Below are 24,329 nucleotides of genomic sequence, written 5' to 3'. Positions count from 1 at the left end.
AAAATAAAACCTGTTCCTTTTTTAGGGACGTTTGTTCAGAGCGGTAGGTGTTTATCACAAATTGGCCTCTGAGTTGTGGGCGGGACTGTTGGTTTGGAAGTAATCCTCCGCTGATTTCCCATCATCCCTTTGTTTACACACTCGCACTAGCTTACAGCCACTCACAGCTAACAAGCCAACATTAGCGGTACAACAAAAATGGCAAGAAACATCAGAACTATACTTTCTGTTTTTAAGATGCTCCTGATTCACCATGATTTGAATAAAAAATACTCTTAAATACAGTTTTAATTTTAAATTATCCTATCAAAATGCTACAAGAACACCAAAAACATGATTTCATTGGAGTGGTTTTTAAATGGACCTCAATAGTTTGCTCCTAAAATGAGGTGAGGTCACTAAGCGTGCCCTTTCTTTTTTTTTACCCTTCCTTAAGCAGAAAATTGAGCTATCATATGAAATGAACGCTCCCCGGGCCTGTCACTGTTTCCAAAATATGCATGTTCCTCTCGCTGACCCACGAGATACACTTAGGAGGCATAGACATGCCGGAGCCGCTGGCAGCACATGGAAGCTTCAGCACTTAAAACCTGAACATAACAAAATTCCACTAAAATGACCTTCAAAAATGTTTAGGTAAAGCCTGGTCTTTATACACAGAGAACAAAGTTTAGTCTTAATGTTGAAGATTTGAAGCTCACTGTGAAAACCATGACACAATATAAATCAGCGCAAGCTGACAGGTTTTTCATTTTGCACAAACTTCTCTTTTTTTTTAAGCCATTTGTTAATGCAGGAACTTTATAGCAGCATGTTACTAAGCAGGTGTTGCATTGTTCATCTGCAGTCCACCTGTGCTCATAATCCTTTGGAGATGAAAACCAGCATTATGTGTGTGCCTCTCTTGTTTTTTTGCCCTGCGGCTCTCTTTTTCATTCAACACCACATGCGTGTTACCCTTCGGCGCTCTAAGGTTCTAAGTCAAAGTGCTCATGTCTGTTCATCAGCAAAGCCAGTGCAACCTGCAGGGAGAGTTCATCTATGTGTCAGCCACTCAGCAGACAGGTTTTTGTTTTTGCTTCCAAACTAACCTAAAGAGATGAAATCGATTTGTTTCAATTGTTTTTGCAATATCGTCAACACTGATACATTTGGATGGAATTACTTGTTCCATCATGATGTTCCACCTAACCTGCAGGATCTTAAAGTCTCACTCCGATCATCTTTACATCTTTTGTAAGAGCGTTCTCCGTAGTCTTTTAATTATGCGTATGCTGTTTTTAGCCAAAATCAAAAAACCCTTGTTGTTTTTTAGGGCATAGTTTCCGCAGAACGCCAGTTCATTAGAAATGTATCTGTAAATTGTTTGCAGGATCATTGTGCGCGAAGCAACCCCACCCCCCCACCATATCCCGTTGCAGAGTAGAGTGAAGCAGGAAGCTTGTGGTCCGCCCAGCGTATTTTCAACGGAACAAATAAACTCTTTTTCAAAGTGTTTTATTGTAATTTTATTGTCTCCTCCTGAATCACAACGATTTAAATAAAGAAATATTCTGAAATGCAAGTTCAAGCTTAATTTTTTTATATATGTCCTCCATCATCAGAAAAATGCCACAAAAATGTAAAAAAAACATCATTATCATCAAAGTGGGTCTTGAAACCTCCCTAAGTGAGCCCTGAACCTTCTTCGGCAGCGGTTTGATTCAGCATCTCAAGGGTGGTCAGGAAGTCGAGCTGAGAACGAGGCTGCTGTCAAACACGCTTGACACTTGAAGCAGCTCCCAGGAGCTGAGGTGCAGAAGTGGCACTCTGCTGCTAAACACCTGGATTTCAGCCATTCAGAGAGTCGGCTTTGGTGTTTGCACGTGGCAAACTTCTCGAGGTTATGGCTTGATATGCTGCGGTCACAAAGAACCACTTCAAATCTCTGTATGCATACCATGAACCTAATTATTCTGTGTAACTCAATGTACGCCTTTAAGTATATGTTCATGTATGTTCTCTTTGCTCATGCTCTTCTTCCATAACGGTCCTAGCGGAATGGTAAATGACGAGTGGGTGTTGTAGAAGATCACAAATGACAGCTAATGCGTAGGGTTCCTGGCAACATGTGTTAGCGCCAGTGTACATTAACCTACATTCACAGTGAGTCCCTTTTGAATCACCGGGGAGAGTGAAAGGTCATCTTTTGAATAAAATATTCTTTGACATGTTTCGAAGCTCCGGTCTCTGGGTTCGAGCATTTTTAAGGGTTCAGGATTTTAAGCCGAACCTTCACCTTAAAATATGTTTGGTCATTTATGTTTTTTGACAGAGCCTTTCCGATGCGGAGGGAGGTTGTCATAAAGTAGTGTCAGACCTGTGCTGATGGTTCCTAGAAAGCAGAGAACAGAAGTAAGGAGTATGAAGAGTGGAGGTGGTTCAGGTCAGGGCTGATCCTTTAAAGATAATCTTTCTGTCGAGGGATTTGTTTTTCTCATTTGTCCTAGGGCCTCTAAGCTGACTTTGGAGGTCACTTCCTGTCCATTAAGTGGATCCCAAATCTGCCTATTGGTGAATTTGAAAAGTGCCAGGTTTTGTGTGAAGATGGTGAGAGAGAGCAGAGTTGATCTGTAAACAAAGGTAAAGGATGAACAACAGCAAAGTTCACGTCAAGAGTTTATTCATTCAACTAGAACCAATGGATTGGGTCTGTAATCAGAATACTTTTAGAGAGCGGGGCTTGGTCCATAAAAGGCACATAAAGAAGAAGGACTTCCCTGTGTGAACTTAGCTGGATTTAAAAACAGCTTTTCTGCTGAAATAACACAAGGTTGTGCTTTTTTTTTTAACTTTTTACTTTTTTGGGTGATCCTTGACATGTTAACCGTTTTCTGTTCAATACTGTTCCATTGTTTGAAGTCATTCTCTTCTCCCCTTGTCTGCATTTCCCAGCATGTCTACTGTGTTTACAGCTGTTTTGTGTTGGGCCCCGTTTCCAGCCTTGATGAACTTCAGAACAAAAAAAGAAACTTAGCAAACAAGAAACTTCGGTCTTTGAAGAAACAAAAGCGGTTGCTTGGCTTTATCACACCAACTACAAAGCTATACAGTTGAAAAATTGACTATTTTCTTAAAAGGACTGTATAATACTGCTTTTCATTGGTCACATTGAAGGAACTGTCAAAAATGACCTGTGTGCATAGGTATTTATGATTTTGATGGTTCTAATTTCTTCCTTTTGATGTCTTTTTTATTTTTATATATTTTATTTTTTGAAGATATTTGATGTTTTTGTGGCAACCTTTTAAAAAGATCGAATTAAATGTAGTCAACAAATTTTTTTTTATAATAACAGCGTGCTTCTGTGGTGAAGAACTGGAACCTAAAAACCGACCTCTAAGTCACCCAAAGGAATGCTGTGATGTTGTGCAAGAACATAAATATTTCCCCACTCAACTCTTAAACAAGCACTTTAAAGTATCATGTATTCAATTAATGTTTAAGTTTAGATTATTGGTGCCACACAGAAATGATAAACTGAGCATCCGGACGCGTCCTGTGCCCTGATTTTGCTCGGCGTGGACGTGGTCAGTCCCTGTGCCCTTGACAGACCCAACCAACAGGAGCTTCTAGTCATAATATTCTGACGCACCTGATAATATCACCCCACCCCAACTCCCAGAGATTCAAGTCCGTGAGCTCAGACACTTAGCCAAGAATTTCAGGTGCTCATTTTCCTTTTGCTGTGTGTGACAGGAAGGGGATTTTACCTAGGTTAAAATGGTAAACGCCCTAAGCTAGTTACGCTACTGCTAGGGATCCACAGTTTCTGTCAGGTTTCTGATTGTTCAGCTGCAGCTGTCTGAAAGGTCAAATAGCAGCAAAGAGTTTCAGAGGAGTCCTCACAGAAGTGTAGGGAGCTACAGCTTTCAGACGTCTCGTGCACAAACCGGATACTGCAGTGATGGAACTGATACTGCGGCCCTATATCCGTCCGTGGAGCGGAGCAGCAGGAGCTCCTTGAAGAGGCCTTAGTATTTGTGTGTTTCTGGGACTTGTCTCATTTCTTTGTTTACAGTCCAAACAATTGGTGTGTATGGGGGAATCTAAGTCGTGTTATGCGACTGTGAGAAAGGTCACCTATAGGCTGCAGCTTTTAGAGGAGTATCGAGTTTGCAGCTTTGAATTTGAACCAAAGAGCTTTAGCAGCCTTTTACAAAAATCTAAAAAACAGGTTTCAATGTCTTTGTGCAATGTGTTTGACTTAAAAAAACCAAACAAAAATAAAACCAAATCACCAAAATAAAAGATGCGTTTTGGTACCTCTAACTCCTTATAGATGAGAAGGAAAATTTAAAACATCTTAAACTTTTGATTTTTTTTTAACAGCTACTTCAGATTAAACTGTAACCTTAACACGAGTGTAACACAAGCCAGCCAAAGAGGAAATCTCATATTTCTGTATGCTCAGGTGCTCTGCCCAACGCCAGGGTCACCTTCACCGGGGGGGAAAAATAAATCCTTGGTGGCTTTCTAACACCACCCATAAGACCGGTCTCCCTTCAAGAGGTTGGCCGATGGGTGTCAGCCCTATGCCTGCCTTATCTCTTATTGCTTATGTAAGCCATGGCTGCCTCTCATAGTCACCACTAACATGGAGAAACCGGGCCAGGTTTTGTGAATATTCTTTGAAACAACTGAATCTGGGATGAGATTTTTCATGTGTTCCATAAAAACTGCAGGCTAGACTATGCCGAGGTACTGTACTCTGTGTGTGTTTTCCTGTTTTTTTTTTCAGAGTCAAGTCTGCCTCTCTTTCATGAAGGGCAGGTTCATGGAGGCTGTGGCACCTAATCTGAACTATCCCTGTGATAACAGCCCTACAGTGAGCCAGTTGGTGTGTCTGCTCAGGCACACATACACAAACATAGATTTATCTTTACATTGGGAAGATGGCTCTGTAGTGGTGCAAACAAAGTACCGTGCACAATTCTTTCTTTGCAAGTGTGTGTACATCAGACAGCGTTACACACATGATAAGGACATTGTCACAACAGAGCTCTCTGTAGTTCAGCTGCTTGTTTACTGACGCTGCCATGCTAATGTACTTGTACGGGTTAGAGGGTGCATTCCCAACCGTGACAGCTCGCTGTCGTCCATCTTGCGACCGATCATTCACCCATAATGATGTTGTGTTGATAAAGCTGTAAAAGGTGCACTTCTTTTGATGTCTCTTGTTTGCTGTGTAACTCCTAAAGTCCAACTCCAATCATCTTTTGTAAAAGCATTCCTAGTGGTCTCTTAAATGTTACTATGCCGTTTTTAGTAATAAGGATAACACGTGTCGTTTTGTAGCACGTAGTTTCTGTAGAGCGACAGGAGTTCATCACAAATTTCCCTCTGTGTTGTGGGTGGGACTGTTGGTGTTGAGTAAGCCTGCCCTAATTTCCCATCATCTCCTTTTTACACTCTCACTGGCTTACAGCCCCTCACAACCCCGACCTAATATAAGTGGTGCAACAAAAATGGCGAGCAATATCGGAGCTATGCAGCCGTACATTTTTCAGCCAGACACCAGCTCAGACGAGGAAAATAAAGAAGTACATGGATCTTTTTTCTGCAAGTGGGTGCATCAGAATAGAGCAGAGAAGGGGGGATTGTACCCCGCCGATTGTAGCACCTAGGTCATTGCTACAAGCGGTGGCATTTTTCTGCTGTTCCTGATTTAAATAAATAAATACTCAGAAACACAGTTTTAATCTTAATTTCCTTTATATATTTCCTCCATCATTAGGAAAATGCTACAAGAACACGTTAAAAACACCAAAAGCACAATTTTCATTGGAGTAGGTCTTAATTGCACCACTGAATTTGATCAAAATAGTTTAATCGTAGTGAATCATTGCCTGACATGAATTTTTTTTGGACGTCTGCGATTTAAATAAACTTCTGCAGCTGAAAGGACAGGCAGCTATTAGAACAATTTGAAGAATGCTCCCTGTGTGACTTCTGCATGTAAAACATTCAAAAAGCAGCTTGAACTAAACATCTGTGCAGTGCTTTTGACCTCCGCTATATTCTGGGCCTCGCTTGTTCTCAACATCTCTTTTCCGTTTGTAACCTGATTAATGGAATCTAATCGAATGAGCAACAGAAGTGGGGGAGCGACATGAATTAGCCGGAGATGCTAACCTCGCCTCGTGAATCTAGAATCAGTCCTTTTGTCCTTATCTGTGCCCTCATGGGAAATAAACAGTAACTAAATCAGTTGCGAGCTTTGTGTGTGTTGTGTTTAAAGATGAAAGGGCTTCAAAACAATGAAAGTGCTGCCCTGGGGTTTCTGTTGAAAAAAAGAAAACCCAACTGAAGCAAAGAATGAGACCTTTGATCTGTTCAGTCGGTCCCAATGAGTGAAGCTGAGGCTGTACAAAGAAACAGGAAAGAGGGGTCAAGAAATAAGAGGTCACAGGTGTAGCTTAAACGTAAAAACACTTTTTTGTGTGCAGAAATTGCGTGGTGTGAGTACAGTAGAAGTGGATCCCTTAAGAACATCACTAATTAGCCGGTGTAATTTTGGTAAATGTACTTGTTTTGAGACTTTGTATTGCATAATTAGCACGACTGAGATACGATTTTTGCAGGAACTAACTGTTGACCGCCAGAGCAGACATTTTAAAACAGTTTGATTTGGTCAGTTACTTGCTGTTGCTGCTGCACAGTCTCTGTAGCCCGGCCTGTCCGCTTTGATTTCATAAACGGAGCGAGTGACCTATATACTTCTCTGAGGGAGGGGAAGTCACCTTGCTAGGTTGACCAGCAGGCAAGCATGTTGGCATGCAGCAATGAGGTTTTTATGTGCTGCAGTGTTCAAAGAGGGCTGACCAGCAGCTCGATATTAGAAGCATACTTTAGGAAGACCTCTTGTTTGCTGCTCGTGTTGTTCTTGGCCGGGAAAACCTTCTGGGGCCTGTTTCTCTTGGCTGCCGTTGTCTTCTTTTTAACACTGCTTGATGATGGAGTGAAAAAGCCAAGTTATGGAGGAGTATCTCTGTGCGTTAACACACAGAAAAATGTGTCTTGACGTGAACTGCATTTGCACACATGCACACACTCAGTCACTCAGCTGGAGCCATGGGGCCCAGTGCCAGAAGTATCAAGTCAGACAAACACCTCACCAGAGACTCTTCTAAGCGTCCTAACAAATTGAATGTGTGTGTAGATGGACAAGAGGGAATTAGATCAGTGGTCCTGATTGTATCTGAGTGTGCTGTTGCTGTACCCCTTTCCAGCTAGTTCCCCCAGAGGAAATGTGTGTGCAGAGGGGAGAGACGGAGAGAGGAGGAGGACAGAGAGCTTGGCAGCTGGTTTGATGAAGGATGTACCGAGAATGTTAAGCAGACAATCACCTTGCATGTTATTGATTGAGATGGAAGAGAGATAATTAGCACAGAAAAGAAGGGGAAGCTGAGGCCACTTTTAATGTTTTGATACAAGCTGTTCCCTCTTTGTACCCATCCAAATGTTGCGATCTTTGCATGTGTTGTGCATGTGAGCATAACACAGTATGATGTATGAAAGTTTGCACTGTATGTAATCTTGTGGAAACTGTACAGCCTTCAAGGATTTTAAGGAAAGGTCCAATCATATTAATCTGACAAACCTTTCTTGCAAATTGATAGAGTTAATATTGTAATTTTTTGGCTTAGTTTTGAAAGTGATGTAGAATGGGACTATTTCTTCCAGTCCTGTGATGTCCGCCCCATTGTCTTTAATAATGTTCTTTGACATGCCATAACTTTTTGACCATTTCGCTATTAACATGAATCAGCTGATTCTAATGCTAAGTTCTCGGCGGGCATGAGATGTGGATTCAAGGAGTTCTTGAACACGTGTTTGGCTTAAGGAGTTCAAACTGGATCGTCACTCCCCAACACTAGTGCATGTCCGTCACCTACAGTTAAAGGAGACTTAATGCAAAATGTCGAAGCATGCAAATCTCGTGAATTTTGCTCCAGGCTTTTACTTTCACTGCTTGATTCCGATATATGACAGACTCGGTGTTATAGAATTCCATCAGGACACAAACTGCAACTATCACTTTGTCCTTTATGATCAATTTTCTAACTGTTGGCCACTCCGTGAACTGAAAGGGATGTCATACATATGACACTACTTAACCCGAGTCCCTAACTGGTCAAAGTTCAACCTGGTTTACCTTACATTGCGCATTACGCGTTTTGTATGCAGGGCCTGAAAACAGACTTAAACACCTCACTGCTGTGAATTGTTGTATATCAGCAAAAGGCTGCTTTTCTCTGCTACAGAATCCGCTGGAATCATTTAGAAATCCCAGTCTGATCATCTCGTCATTTATTGTAAAAGCATTCCCAGTGGTCTTTCAATTCTTAATTATGCTGTTTTTAGCCAAAATCTAAAAACCTTTGTTGTTTTCTTGGACACTGTGTCTACAAAGTAGTTCATTAGAAATTCTTCTCTGAGTTGTGGGCGGGACTGTTGTTGTGGAGCAACCCAGCCCCTACTTCCCTTATCCATCTGTTTACACATTCTACCACCACTCACAGCCGCAATCTAATGATATCGGTGCAACAAAAATCACGAGACATATTGCAGCTAACCAGCTGTGCAGTTTAGTTCCAGATGCTAGCACGGATGAGGAAAACAAAGATTTACATGGATCTAGTCGTCTACAAGTAGATGCATCAGAATGGAGTGGAGCGGGGAGAATCTGGGTTGCCATTGTAGCACCTATGCCACTGCTACAAGCTTTTTCAAATGGCATATTTTGTTTGCTCCTGATTTCACTATGATTTAAATAAATAAATACTCAGAAAGGCAACTTTAAGATTAATTGTCTTTAGCTATGTTCTCCATGATCAGAAAAATGCTACAAGAACATTTAAAAGAACCAAAAAGATGATTTTTCCTTGGTGTGGGTCTTTAATTGCATAAAAGGAGGAAGAGTCACAACAGTCTTAAGAATGTCAACACTGTAGTTAAAGCTTTGATGTTAAAGGGTAAATTAGGGCTGCACGATATGAGGAAAACCTTTGATATGCGATATTAGTGATCAATATTGCGATGACGATATAACTTGCGATACATGAACAAATAGCAAAACATCATTTCTATTTCACTGCAACAATTTAATTTAAATAAGAGTCAACATACCTTTAATTAATTGAATGAAACTAGTCTACATGGGCAACATAAAAGGGCTTCATTCGATTGGTCAAATGCATAAATGGATTTATTTGATTAGCTAAATACGTCAAGCTGCCATAAGATTGTTTTAGTACATATAAAGTAACCATTTGTTGTGATTTTCGCCTTCTTTTACAATATGCATATTGCACAGCTTGATATCGCGATAACGATAAATTTGTGATTTATCGTTAAGGCCTAAGGTAAATGAATTTCTGACATTTGGTCTGACACATTTGTGTTTTCTTTATTTAGAAAATGGCTAATTATAGTGAAACTGTTGGAAAAACTCTACCTGCTTCATAATACATTAACCGAAGGTAGACCTTTGAGACTAATCCCCACGATCCACAGGTCTCATTTGCAGGAACTTTTTAACAAATTCTTCCACCTAGCTGTGCATTGCTTGTGATACTGTGTTCATCCAGAGCTTTAATGGCTGTATAATTATAGAAATCGGTCAGTGTGATGAAAAGTAAATAGTCCATTGTAAACATAGATCTGGAGCAGCAGATTGCTGTCCAACTAAACCTTTTTTTCAGTACTGATTCAGGGCATTGGAAACGAATGGTTTTTGGCATTTAAGTCTGCAATTTTACTCTTAGACCTGGGGTGGGGATATTCTAGATCTCAAGGGCCTGTGAGTCTGCATGATTTCCAGAAATTTGTGCCCTACTCATATCTGATTACCTGGATCAGGTGTGTCCTGCCAATTAGAACATTTAGATTTTGATTTTATTGATTTATTTCAAGCATTGTAGTCAAAGCAATAAAGAATTTACACATATTTATCAAACTCATTACAGAAATGATGAAATGCATAGATTAAAAAGACAGAAAACAAAACAAAACTGTCACTTATATCATATATGCTTAATTAAATACAGTGATAATTAACTGAGGTATAAGTAGAGTTTGATTTATTGCTTGAAAAGGAGTGGGAAGAAGCAAGCTTATATAATCCCACCCCTACTGAGTTCATTCATTTGATAGTTTAACAGTGTTTTTAAATCCGGTTCTGATCAGATAGATTCTCTTCAAGTAACAAAATCCAGTGCCTAGAAATGATTGATGATCTTCAGAAAACATTCATTCATGATTTCAGTAAACAATAACGATACCGATACGTAATAATAATTGATTATCATTAGAACACATGATAACATCAAACTAGTAATTATTGCTACACATTGCAGATCAAGTAAATAAAATCAATAGCTTATTGATTGTAATTCAAACATTTCAGTAATCATTATTGCACATTACAATGTAACTCTCATTGGTTGTAATTAAAAGAGCTTTGATTATTTCACCACACTCAAGTTCACACATGTATTTGGAATTTTTCAAACACCTGTTGATCCTTAAATCCTCTTATCTTCATATCCTGAAATAAGAGTTTCTTTATACATTTTCTTGAATATTTGAATATTTGAACATTTTTTGAGCTTATTACTTAAACCGTTCCAAAGTTTAGTGCCACACACCGACACACAGAAACCTTTCCTTGTGGTTTTTATCAGTTTGATCTTGAAGTTCCTACATCCCCTCAGTCTGTAGCCTCCTTCATTTTCTAAGAACTGTTTTTGGATATTGAATGGTAACGATTTCCCACTGGCTCTGTATAAAAGTTGCGCAGTGTAAAAATCCACAAGGTCATACAGTTTTAAAAGTCTTGATTGATATGACATTAAAGAGGAAGTTATGTAAGAAACCAATGAGAAATGCAGCCCCCAGTGACCACCCCTTTCATAGACCCTCACATAGTTCCTGTACAGAGGAGGATGGGCAGTTTTGATTGTGCACAGATTTGGTATCCTGCACTCAACTTATTGAATTTAAATGATACGACCCATGAATCTGTCATTACCCTCTCTGGAAGCATGGTCTACTTGTAAATCGGAGGACTTCAAAGTCTTCTTTTGTTTATTGGAAGGTATATTTATGGCCTGCGGTTGGGCACTGCTGCTGTCAGTGGATGGTAAAAATTAAGTTTCAGCGAGGGCTTAATTTGTTACTGCCATTTGAGGTTCTTATTTATTTTGTTGTTAAATAATGTTTGGTTGAAACCCTTGTGTATTTGTTTCCAGCTCATCACTGAGACAACCTTCCTCAACAGCCAAAGTTTGCCTGGTTTGTGGAGACGAGGCTTCGGGGTGCCACTATGGCGTTGTGACATGTGGGAGCTGCAAAGTCTTCTTCAAAAGAGCCGTGGAAGGTAAAATCTCAACCCACAAGATGATGATGCTTTAGGGATTTGTTGTATTTCGATACTTTTATTAACTGCTGAAATAGACAAAAAATAACTTTCTATATTATTTACAGAAAAAAACAAGTAAGCATCTGGGGAGGTTTTATCAAATAAAATCTGATGTTACTACTATACAATTTTTAAATGAAAAAGAGTGCATACTTTTAAGAACAACAATTTTTTGTGTTAATTCATACTGCCAATTCTTTGGCAAAGATGGTAAAAGATAACATGCAGGCATCTGTTTGCTGGGAAGATGTTGCACAAAGCACTGAAGCTATTTGTATTTGTCAGCTTCAAGCAAATGTTGAACATGTATACCGCACATCCTTCCTTATACATATGAAGCAGTCCACACACTGTAACAAATTCTATTCTTTCTATTTTTTAGCAAGATTCTGGTCAGTTAAAACACTCCTTTATTTAAGAAAAAGCTTTACATAAAAGTAGGGTTAGGAAATCCAGAAAAACCAATTTTTTAAGAATTTATTTGTAATTTATGATGGAAAATAAGTATTTGGTCAACTACAAACAAGCACGATTTCTGGCTCTCACATACCTGTAACTTCTTTTGTAAAAGGATCCTCTGTCCTTCACTGGTTATCTTTTATTAAAGGCACCTGTTTAAACTTTTCTATATAAAGGACACCTGCCCACAACTCAAAACAATCACACTCCAATCTCCATTATGGCCGAGAGCAAAGAGCTATCTAAGGACACCAGAAACCAAATTGTTGACTGAATGTGCAATAGGTAAGCAGCTTGGTGTGAAGAAATCAACTGTGGGAGCAATTATTAGGAAATGGAAGACATACAAGACCACTGATAATCTCCCTCCATCTGGGGCTCCCAGCATGATCTCACCCTGTGGAGTCAAAGGCTACGTTTACACCGCATGCTAAAACGACCCAATTCCTTTTTTTTGGTCCCAATGGGACCTGTATCTGATCTTTTCATGACAGTCTGGACGACACAGATCCGATCTTTTCAAATGCGACCCAGGCCACCTGGGTATGTGGTCCTGTATCCGATACGTATCCGATCTTTTCAAATGCGACCGCCGTCTGACCGGCCAGGCCACATGAATTTGACCCATACGTCATCGAGACGCTACAAACATCATAATTCTGCGTTGAAGTAGGCGGGAACTAGAACATAAACATCAACCATGGCGGACGATGCTTCTGAGACCAGTCAATGGAAGGGAAGCGAGGTCCCCGATTTGATTCATATTTGGGGTGACAGCTCTATTCAGGCCAAACTCGAGGGCTCTTATCGCAACTGGGCGGTTTTTGAAAACATTTCCAGCGAAATGGCAGAGCGTGGTGTTGAACCTTCCCCGCGATTACTTTTTTTTTTTCTCCCTTTCCGACTTTGGTCAGAAGCGCGGGGGACCCAAGGCGGATCCTCCTCCGGGGTTCACTTCGGACCCTTAGATTCTCCAGAACGGATTAATAAAGAGTCAATAGCATTTATTCTGGGGGAAGCCTTCTTTTATTACCGTTCTCCTTCCTCCCTAACACACAACATGAATGTGCGCCCACACTGCCCCCCTCATTCTCTACCTCGCTGCTGCACACGCTCTCTCCTCTCTCTTACACACATGCGCACGGCCCCAACACTTACACATCCCCATTCGACAACAGTGGGTACAGACGATCCTGGCTCCAATGCCTTCTTAAAATGAGAAGATTGTTATTGTGCTGGCTCTTTTGTGAAAATAAATGTAATAATACAAAAAGAGCTCCGCTGTTGACAACACTGTTGTTGACATCCATTGTTTTTTTTTTTTGTTTTTTTTAACTTGTCCTGTCCAACAGCTAGGCAGGCAGATGAGAGCTGAGGGCCTCTTGTGTTGGACATATTTTACTTTAACAAGAGGGGTTATTAATCTTCAGACAAACCAAAGGCATGACTGAATAAACCCCTTTTGTAATTGAGGCCAAACTTTATTAATTTCAACCATGTTTGAAAACCTTTGGTGTTGGACCGGACGGAAAAGGAAAGAAGGGAAGAAGAGAGAGGGATATTAGAGAGGGGGGGTGATAGTGAAGGGGGGGGGGGTAAGACCATGAAGCAGCATAGAGCAGACAGGTTTACTGGTTGTTTATCATTACGGTACGGTTCAAATGTAGTACAAAAAGGGCGGGGCCTGTCCACACACACTCAAATGTTATCAACACACCTGCTAGCTGCAAAAAATGTCCACATGTCAACATGTACACAAAACAGATAGTGTTGACATCCATTGTTAACGTTAGCTACTTCCGCAAACGAGTGACGTCGTTCCCCTTTGAGTACTCTTCTGCGCGGGTCACTTCTGGGTCATTTCACGGTCACACAGGAGATCACAAAAATTCGCATTTAATTGGAAATGTGAACAGCCTAGCAAAAACATCGGATTTTTTCAAAAAATCGGAATTGAGCATTAGGCCCTGCAGTGTGAATGTAGCCAAAATGGTCACAAGAACGGTGAGCAAAAATCCAATAACCACACGAGGAGACCTAGTGAATGACCTGCAGAGAGCTGGGAGCAAAGGAACAAAGTCTGCCATCAGTAACACACTATGCCACCAGGGACTCAAGTCCTGCAGTGCCAGACGTGTCCCCCTGCTGAAGCCAGTACATGTGCAGGCCCGTCTAAAGTTTGCTAGAGAGCATTTGGAGGATCCAGAACAAGATTGAGAGAATGTTTTATGATCAGAAGAAACCGAAATAGAATGTTTTTGTAAGAACTCTACTCGTCTTGTTTGGAGGAAAAAAGAATGCTGAGTTGCACCCAAAGAGCACCATACCAACTACAGTCCCTGACAAAAGTCTTGTCGCTTATTCATTTTGTAGAAACAAAAGCGTATAACCTCACTTTAAATGAATCCATTGGTTTTAGAAATGTTGCATATGAAAGCTAAAACCCTCCCAGACTATGTTCAATATACTAAAATAAAATTGCTTCACTGAAGAAAGATTGATCATTTAATGAACACAGAAAGGTCACATTTTGGCAAGACAAAAGTTTTGTCGCCTTGTCATATGATGCACCCAATCCTAGATTACAGCCTCACCTGTGATCAATTACTGATCAATCAATTAGTGGGTGTGTATAAAAAGAACTCCAGCACACCAGGCCTTCACATCAACTGCAACTTGACCTCTGACAACATGCCTAAGATTCACCCTGAGACCAAAGCGTTGATTATCAAGAGGCTGAAGACCAGATCCACTGCTGAGGTGGCTGACACCTTCAATGTGTCTCAGCGTCAAGTACAAAGAATAAGAAGATGGGACTGAAGATGTTTTTGACAAGCCCAGGTCCGGCAGACCCCGCAAGACAACTGCTCGGGAGGACCGTTTGTTGGTTCGAAAATCCAAGGCCAGCCCCTTTTCCACTGCAGCAGAGCTCCACCAGGCCTGTTCACCTCAAGTCCCTGTGTCAACCAGAACAGTTTGTAGAATTCTGTCTCAAAATGGCCTCCATGGTCGAATCAGTGCCCAGAAACCAGCACTAAACAAAAGACAATTGAAAAAACATGCTGCATTTGCCAAGGCCCGCAGCCTACTGAAAGGATGGACGCTGGAAAAGTGGCAGTAGGTGGATTTCTCAGATGAGTCTTCAGTTGAATTACATCACAGCCGCCGCAAATATTGCAGGAGACCAACTGGAGCCCGCATGGACCCAAGATTCACCCAGAAAACAGTTAAGTTTGGTGGCGGAAAAATCATGGTCTGGGGTTACATCCAGTATGGGGGTGTGCGAAACATTTGCAGGGTGGAAGGCAATATCAATAGCCTAAAATATCAAGAAGTATTACCTACCTCTTACATTCCCAACCATAAAAGGGGTCAAATTCTGCAGTAGGATGGTGCTCCATCGCATATTTCCATCTCTACATCAAAGTTCCTCTAGGCGAAGAAGATCAAGGTGCTCCAGGACTGGCCTGCCCAGTCACCAGACATGAACATCATTGAGCATGTCTGGGGTAGAATGAAAGAGGAAGCATGGAAGACGAAACCAAAGAATCTTGATGAACTCTGGGAGGCATGTAAGACTGCTTTCTTTGCTATTCCTGATGACTTCATCGATAAATTGTATGAATCATTGTCAAACCGCATGGATACTGTCCTTCAAGCTCATGGAAGTCATACAAGATATTAAATATGGATCTAACAGTAGCACTACTTAATTCACTGATGTTATGCAACATATTTTTGTTTTTGAAGTAAATTATTTGTTAAATTTTCACATTACTCTATGTAGGCGACAAAACTTTGGGAGGGTTTTAGCTTTCATATGAGACATTTCTAAAAACAATGGATTTATTAAAAGTGAGGTTATACGCTTTTGTTTCTACGAAATGGATAAGCGACAAGACTTTTGTCAGGGACTGTATAAAGCATGGGGGTGGAAACATCGTGCTTTGGGCTGTTTTTCAGCAAAGGGACCAGGACGACTGATCCGTTACAGGAAAGAATGAATGGGGCTATGTATCGTCGTATTTTGAGTGAAAACTTTGTTCCAACAGCAAGGGCATTGAAGATGAAATACACTGCCTGGGAAACGAAGGAGTGGTTCTGTAAGAAGCATTTCAAGGTCCTGGAGTGGCCTAGCCAGTCACCAGATCTCAGCCCCATAGAAAATCTTTGAAGGGAGTTGAAAGTCTGTGTTTGCCCTGCAAAAATATCAATACTCTATTCCTCTGTATGGAGGAATAGGCCAAAATACCAGCAACAGTTTGTGAAGTCTCAGAAAACGACTGACTGCTGTCATTGCCAACAAAGGGTATATAACAACATATTGAGTTGAAATTTTGTTATTAACCAAATATTTATTTTCCACCATAATTTACAAATTAATTCTGTAAATTGATTTTCTGGATATTTTTGTTATCCTATAATATTATATATTGCATTTTGTCTCTCATAGTTTAGGTATACCTATGATGAAATACAGGCCTCTCTCATCTTTTTAAGTGGGAGAACTTGCACATTTGGTGGCTGACCAGAAACTTTTTTCCCCACTGTAAATGTCCTTTGGATATGATTCTATTGTCCTTCACAATCAAAACTCACCTCTAGCATCCAGATAAGAAAAGTCAATGTGCTACTCATAAGCAGCACATCAGGCAAACTTAATCTGTCACCAGTTGCATTTTGACCTTAAATCATGTTTAATGTATATATATAACATCTAAACAATCAGTTAGCTAAAAACCTAGAACCCTGAAAGGTACCCCTGAAATGAAAAATTGAATTTGCTTTAAGACCAATATCTAAAAATGTATACCACTTCGTGATGGATTGATATTTTTTTTTCACTCCTTGTTTCTTTTATAGCTATATTCATTGTTTGAAAATTTTAAACAGAAACAAATACATTTCGGTTTATTTCAGGTAAACAAAGCAACATATTTAGTTGGAATTGGAATTCCTAAGCTTTTGCAAAAGTAATATAAAAATAAATAAAATAAATTCTTTAAGATTGAGCTTTAACTTCATTTGTGTCTGTTAGTAAAATGGTCAAATTATGATGGAAAAATAAATTGATTTGTGTCCATAGTGTCAGTAACGACTTGTCTGTTGACATGCACTCCACAGGTTTGCAAAAGAAACATTTTCATTAAAGGACGAGTTTCACTTGCATCATCCTTGCGCACATTTTCAGAAAACTCCAAAATATTGACAAAATATTCTCCATATAATTATTTTCCCCCGAAATACGCAAAATAGGCAAAATTGTGTGTTCCACTTTGGTAGAGTGAGAAATCTGAGACAAATGTCAGTAAAGGAAAGGAAAAATCCAAAGGTACGTCTCCAGGAGCAGCACTTTATGTTATATTTAGCTTGGGGAAAATCAGCCACAGTCATAATGTGTTTTTCATGTTGTGCCTGTTGCCTGAGGCTTTTGCCTAACTCATTTAGATCAGTGTTTGAGTGCAAAACACAGTCTTAAAGCCCCATTGCAGGAAAAAGGAAGAGGGGGGAAAGAAATCACCGTTACTGCTGGCTAGCCTTCAGGTCCTCTAGGTTTTCTTATCCAGTTTGGGGAGACTGGACTCTTCTCTGGTCAAATCAGGCTTAAAATTGATGATGTATGCAATTTTTTTGTCACAAATACTAATTCACAAAATATGTGAATGAAGCTATTAAATCTAACTTTTATTTTTTGTCTATATATGTCTATGAAAATCAGCAAATGCTGGGAAAGTGAGTGCTAATGTCTTTGTGATCAGAAGCCCAAACTAACATCAGTGCCTGCTGTCATTCTCAAGAAAATGGCTCATTTGATGGTACTGTTGGGGTTTGACCTGTTAGTATATCTACATACTAGTTGGGATTTTTTTAATGGTACTTTCTCTTAAGTCCACACAGCCTCACAACTGCAACTGTGCAAACCATGAAAGAAAACCCCTGCAGGGCTTTGATGTCATCAGTGTTGCATGTGAACCGTTGCCTTAGATGACCCCATCCCAGCTGCTGCTTAGGTGGAAAGAGAGGAAAGCAAAGCAGGAAAACAGTGCGAGACGGATTTTGCAAAGGGAAGGGACGATAGGGGACGGTGAAACGGATATGGTAAGGGAGGAGAGGAGGAAGGACAAATAAAAAGTCAAACCCAAAGAGAGGCAGAGAGGGAGGAGCCAAAAGGGGGAGGGGGGGCAAGTAACAAGTAGAGGGACGGAAAGCGATGTCAGACCTGGGCACCAGAGAGGTGTAAATTGGGACGCGAGGAGACGTTATACTCCTCCTCTCCTCTGTAATCCCTCTACTTCTCCTCCTCTTTTCTCTCAAAGTTGCAGAACTTCGACTTGGCAATGCAGATATAAAAGGAGACTGCAGAGAGAGTGGGCATCTGTACAAGGGGAATTATCCAGCCCATGCTTAATTTCTTTTGGCAAGGCCTGCCCCAGGGGACACAACTTTTCATTTGGCTGTAGCTCATTAGAAGACTAACCGGCTCATAGCTCTTTTACTATGGAGCTGTTTAGCATTTTATAGTCATCAACAAATCAGATTAAACGCTCAGATTTATTTTGAATTTTTTTGTGACGTCAGACAATTTACATCCAAATAGGGATTTTGTTTTTGTTTTTATTTATTTATTTTACTGGACCTGAGCGCAGTTATTTGAAATCCACTTTGTTTTAATTTTTCCTTTTTTTTCTTTTTTTATTTAGACCATCTGCTTGGAATAACTAATTGCCAGCTGGGCCTTTTAGTGTCCAAATGTGTTCTTCTACAGTCCTACTCAAAAGGACAAATATTCACTCCCCTTAACTTTACTCCACCACCAGAAGGCACTCCCATCTGAGCACTTTATTTCCTGAAATTCTTCAAATTAATAAAAAAAAACAACTCTAACTATGAAGGCTAACAGTTGGTAGATGAGGAAGGTTTTGTTCTAAATACTTTATTTTAATTCTTTAAGTCTGTTTGATCTGTGTCACGCTTTACCTTGTGGTGACCTCATCTTTGCGGGAAACATTTTTTTAAACTTAAGGAACTTTAACTTATCTTTACTATTTTTGTTATCTCTATGAATACTTTTGAGGTTTGAAAATAAAAAAGGTTGTGACTCACACTTTCACAACTTTTGATCACCAGAAGGTATGACCTTTTCTTGTTATTCTCAGGGTGGGGTCCACATGAGAATTCAAACACTTGTGTTTGCAAAGAGGCCTAGTTCACATTGAAATGTAGGTTGTAATAGAAGCTCAATCTGATTGTTTTTCAGCTTAACTGGTATTGTTACGTCTTTTCACTGTTTCACGTTACAAGTCTTCTAATGTTTTCATAGATCTGCGTTCTTTTTGTCCCACTAAGAAGTCATTGCTGTTTTCACGCTTATGATAAATGCCTGAATTTGTCTTACTTTAGATACCAAAATCTGCCAAAGTTGGAAAAAGCTAAAAGAATCATCTTCTTTTTGTCTTTTAAGCTCTAAATTGTACTTTTCATGTAAAGTTCTTATTAGCTGTCACACACCTGTGTGTGAAATCTGATAGATAGAGAGCTGCATTCAAAAGGCCATTTTCATTCAGCTGGTGCACAATTAAGGTGCATCCGAAGTCCATCGTTGTTTTGTCTTAGCTTCCCAGTTGTTAAATCATGCAGATCCCCCCAAGGGGAGTAAGAATTCCTCCTTTGTGCCCTTTCTCACGGCGTTAAACTGTTGTGGAATCAAAAGAAGAAGAACCGGTTTGACTCCTTATGGTATAAAACATTTGTAAGACAGAAAAAAGATATCTCGTTTCACAGCAATAATCACTGCTTCCAAGTGGTGCTTCAATATGGATGCGCATGGAAAGTAGCGCATAATCTGGTTTATGATAACTGATCATTTTGAAACAATCCTAAATTTGCATTACTTCTAAATAGTAAAAGCAGGTCAGCAGCAGCAAAGTGTTCAGGTGGGCAGATCTTTGTGTGGAACACAGGAACCCCAGCCTGATACCCGGTCCAGACTAACCGATGACTGTGTGCAGAATTATATTGATATTGTGGTGACCACTCTGATGCCTCTGATCAAAAACCACAGTGGTCACATCAGTGAAAATATCAATTTCTTATGAATTAAAACAATCCTTTAATTAGGACTGTTGTGGTGCAGAGGTAAAGCGGTCAACCTCTATTGGGAAGATTGCAGACTTGGTTCCCGCTTAACCCCATAGATTGGTGCCAGTGTTAGGCAGTGGAGCAGCTATCAATGGAACTGTGATTGTAAAGCACTTTGGGGCTTCAAGGAAGGTAGAAAAGTGTTATATAAGTACTGTTACCATTTAATTATTGAGCTTTTAAGCTATGTTGAAAGCTCAATGTTAAATAGAAGGTTATTTTCAGTTTGAAATGTGTTTTTCCATTGTAAAAAAAACCTATCCTGAAGTTGTACACACACAGCATGTGACAGAAATGAATCAGAGAGCCTGGTCAATAACTGTCACAATATTTAAACGTGCAGCATTTTACTGCAGGGATAAACTGATGTTATGCCATTCTGTCTAAACTGTTTGTACAGCACCTGTTCTGCTACCTGTTCTTTGATTCAGCTCAGTGACCACTATTGGAATGAAATACCACAGTGTCGCTAAAGACGCCTGATAGGTGGAACTGAACGACTGCATGAAAGGTTCCATGTACAGGGCTTGTCAATCTTGGTCCCCAAGAGCCACAACCCTGCCTGTTTTCCAGCTCTCTGTACTGCTTGATGCTGACTACCTGCAGTGCCTTGCTAAAGTATTTGGCCCCCTACAACTTTTCAACCTTTTGCCACATTTCAAGCTGCAAACATAAAGATATAAAACTGTAATTTTTTGTGAAGAATCAACAACAAGTGGGACACAATCATGAAATGGAATTTATTGGATATTTCAAACTTGTTTAACAAATAAAAACTGAAATATTGGGTGTGCAAAATTATTCAGCCCTTTTACTTTCAGTGCAGCAAACTTTCTCCAGATGTTCAGTGAGGATCTCTGCAAATTGTTTGCAAAAACTAAATAACATTTTTTTGTCCCTCTGCCTGTTTTGACCTTCAAAATATTCAGGTTTAACTTAACAGTTAAGTTTGTATTCCAATTTTTAATGTTCTTCACTTATATGCAAATAAGAAAGAATGGCTCCAACACACAGAAAGCCTATATTATTGTAGTTGAGTGCAAATGTGATGAATGCATTAGCCCACTAATCAAAGTTTTTTGGAGCTCATTTTTTCTTGCTTCTTGATTCTGCATTCAGAAGTGTACTTTGGCAACATGATGCTATTCTAAAAAGGGGGCTTCTTTCTTGAAATAAAAAAAGGTGAATTAGAAATGCTAGGTGCTTCAGTAAATCTGTGTTTCAAATTGTTGAATGTCTTTTTGTGTCTTTTTTTTAAATTATAAAGCTATTTACATGAGTCTCTCTTCTGCATTGACTCTACTAAAGACACATTTGTTGATACAAGACAGCTGCACAAAATAATTGACTCCATGTGGAGCACAGTTAAGAAGTTTAGTGCCTGTTTATTTTTCACATGTCATCAGTGGCTTGGCGTATCTCCTCTTATTAAAATGCCATTGCAGAAATTAGCTTTTTCTTTGCTGTTGTCTTTTTGAGCTCATAAGTTCATATTAAAAATGAATAATCTTTCTTTTGGCCTTGATTTGGTCTACAGTGAGACTGAGCCGTGGTTTCTATGACCAAGCTGCCACCCTTTTCATTGTTGTGAAAGAGGTTGTCTGAGGACACATCTCGTATGGTTTCCAGATTTACTGGGAGTCTTGGGTTGCATCCAATCAAATGTCTTTCAACTAAGTCTCTGAGTATCTTTCCGGTGTCTGAGTGCTACAGGTTGTGTGTCCAAAAGGCTATTGGGATAGTTGATGCTAATAAGCCATTTAGCAGAGTTAGTTAGATCCCAGCTTCGTTAAATGACAAGCAATATAAAAATTCTGTCACACAAACCGCACAAAAAAGAAACTACTGTGCCTAAAATTGGAAAAAAAACTTCAAAACTATTAATGCATTGTAGAATCAAAGCTTTATGGTATTTGGGAAACAGATTAATTTTCTTTTTTCAAAGATGCATTCTGGAATTCAAGAAATCTATGCATTTGAAACTCTCTTGATATTTAAAATGAAACAAGATCAAGAACTTCAAAACCACCATCCAGGATCAAACACCAAAGATCCTGGAGTGGATCAGGGAAGCAGATTCCATCGCCTAACAGCTGAGTGAATGTTTTGAGGAGCAGAAACACACTGAGGAGAAGAATTAAACCAAAAGAAAATCTTTGTCATATAACACAGAGCAGCCATGGAGCAGTTGGAAAAAGGGGTTTGAGTGATGCGAAGGAAGCTGAGAGCATGGCAGTACAAGCAGAGGCTTTGAGCAACCACACCAGACAAGACTCCATGTGCTGCAAAGATCTCAATGACTTTGTGTGGCACATAAAGTTGGTACCAAAGATATAGATATTTAAGATACTGTGTACTTCTAACTAATCTACAGAAGTCTAACGGGAGATCGATTAATTTGTGTTTAGACAATTGAAGTTAGTTTATTCAGAGATTAACCCTGTTGTTCCTAAACTTTTTGATACATTGGGGAAAACTGGAACAAATTTGCTCATGAAACAGGCCCCTTGATATTTACTGGGTGAAATGGCCTGGCACCAACTACTTTCATTTTTAAACTGGCTTGAGAAAAAAACCCAACAATTTTTATGATTGTTCCTTTGTGCAAACCTCCCAGGCACCGGTTTAATACTCAGAGGTGTACACAGGGATGTGTTTGTGACAGAAATGGCACTGCAAAGGAAAATAAAATAACTTAAAGCTAGAACTTTAAAAAAATTAATGATTGAAAAAAGGAAGTAACAGGTTGTGAAAAGAAATAGTCGTGGATGGAACCAAACAAGGCAAATGGTGTGGGTATTTTTAAAAGAACTTACAGTATGAAATTATTTCACACTCAGGCAGCACAAAACTAAGTGATATGTTTGTGTTAAGTTGAAGAGTTGAAGCTTGCAGTGTTGAAAAAGAACAGTTGAAAGTGTATATAAATATACATATATACTGTATATATATTTATTTTTTATTTACACACTCACACTTTCCAATATGCTAAAGAAATGTTTGTATTCTCTTTCGCAACATTACACAAGATTGTGTTTGAAAAACAGACAAAGAAATCCCCATAGATGTGAAGCTGAAGGGGTTTGTTTTAAAAAAAAATAATTAGATGAAAAATGTTGCAACGCATTTGATCTGACAACACAATGTGCTTTTATTAACTTTAAATGTTTAATGCAGTACACGTCTTCCTTCAGACCTTCAGTTCCTCTGATCCAGCCAACATACAGTATAATGTCCATCGTGATCTCTTTGTTCTCTGACATTGATGTGGCTGTACCTTTTGTATCTGAACCATATGATGATATTTTGAAGACACTTTTTCGAGGTTTTTAAATTTAAAGTCATTAATCCAATATGGGTAAAGAGATCATAAATGCTTTAATAAACAACATAACTTCATATAATGATATAATGTTTTGGCTTTTTTAAATTCTTGATCCAGACCACACTGTAACCCTTGTGCAATCCTAGGCACTTTAGCATTGGGAGTTGGGTCATTTAGACCCACAAGACGGTGTGCTGAACCTTTTTTCTTCAATGATTTGTGATCTTTACTGGTGTCCATGGATTACATGAAATCTTTCCACCTTTGGATACCTTTGTCATGGTAGGGGGAACATGTCAATGTAAGGGTGGGGTCATGGGATAGCACAAGGGTTAAGACAAATGTTTGTATGTCCAAGGAGAAAAGAGTTGAGGCTCTTGTGCAAAGCAGTGGCATCAAAGTGACATCAATTCTTGGGAGCATCCTCTCGTTTTATACAATCTTACGTCAGCAGTGCCAGCTTGCAGCTACAGTAAGAACATTGCACCCACTGCCAAATGCCATTCAGAGTCACAGCAGAGTTATTGTTGTGGCCAGCTACTGAATTTGTGAGGCTATTTTCAGATCACGGCCAACTTTGTTAAGCAGTTTACACACGTTAAAAGCATCAAGATGGATTTTTTTGTAAAGTGGTGGTCACTGCAATTGTTGAAAGAGTGTAACTTTTTGTGTTTCTTTATCCCTGATCTCACAATGAACCAAATTTAGGTGCAACATCTTTCGAGAATCACAGTTTAAATACGTGTTTTAGGAAAAAAGCATGCAACTAAATTCAAATAATTAAGCTTGAAACATAAAGTGGCATTAATGTGGAGCCTGCCTCTGAGTTGATAAGCAAATGTAAATATTCAGAGGTAAACATGCTGTGTGGGAGCATAGAAACAGTGCATAAATAAACAAATTCTCTCCCTCTTAGATACACGCTCTGCCACATAAATATCC

General features: G+C 39.5%; 1 protein-coding gene across 2 annotated transcripts in view; it reads left to right on the top strand.

Moving 5' to 3' along the window:
• The window catches only part of nr3c2 (nuclear receptor subfamily 3 group C member 2), an 84,824-nt gene that overhangs the window by 36,299 nt on the left and 24,196 nt on the right, over positions 1–24,329 (top strand). For both annotated transcript variants that reach the window (XM_023964762.1, NM_001163129.1), the window contains 1 exon segment: positions 11,295–11,422. In XM_023964762.1, the coding sequence (XP_023820530.1) occupies positions 11,295–11,422 (128 nt within the window).

This window comes from Oryzias latipes, chromosome 1, assembly GCF_002234675.1.
Source record: "Oryzias latipes chromosome 1, ASM223467v1".
NCBI lineage: Eukaryota > Metazoa > Chordata > Actinopteri > Beloniformes > Adrianichthyidae > Oryzias > Oryzias latipes.
Note: the sequence above shows the minus strand (reverse complement) of the source record. Positions and strands in the feature narration are given on the sequence as shown.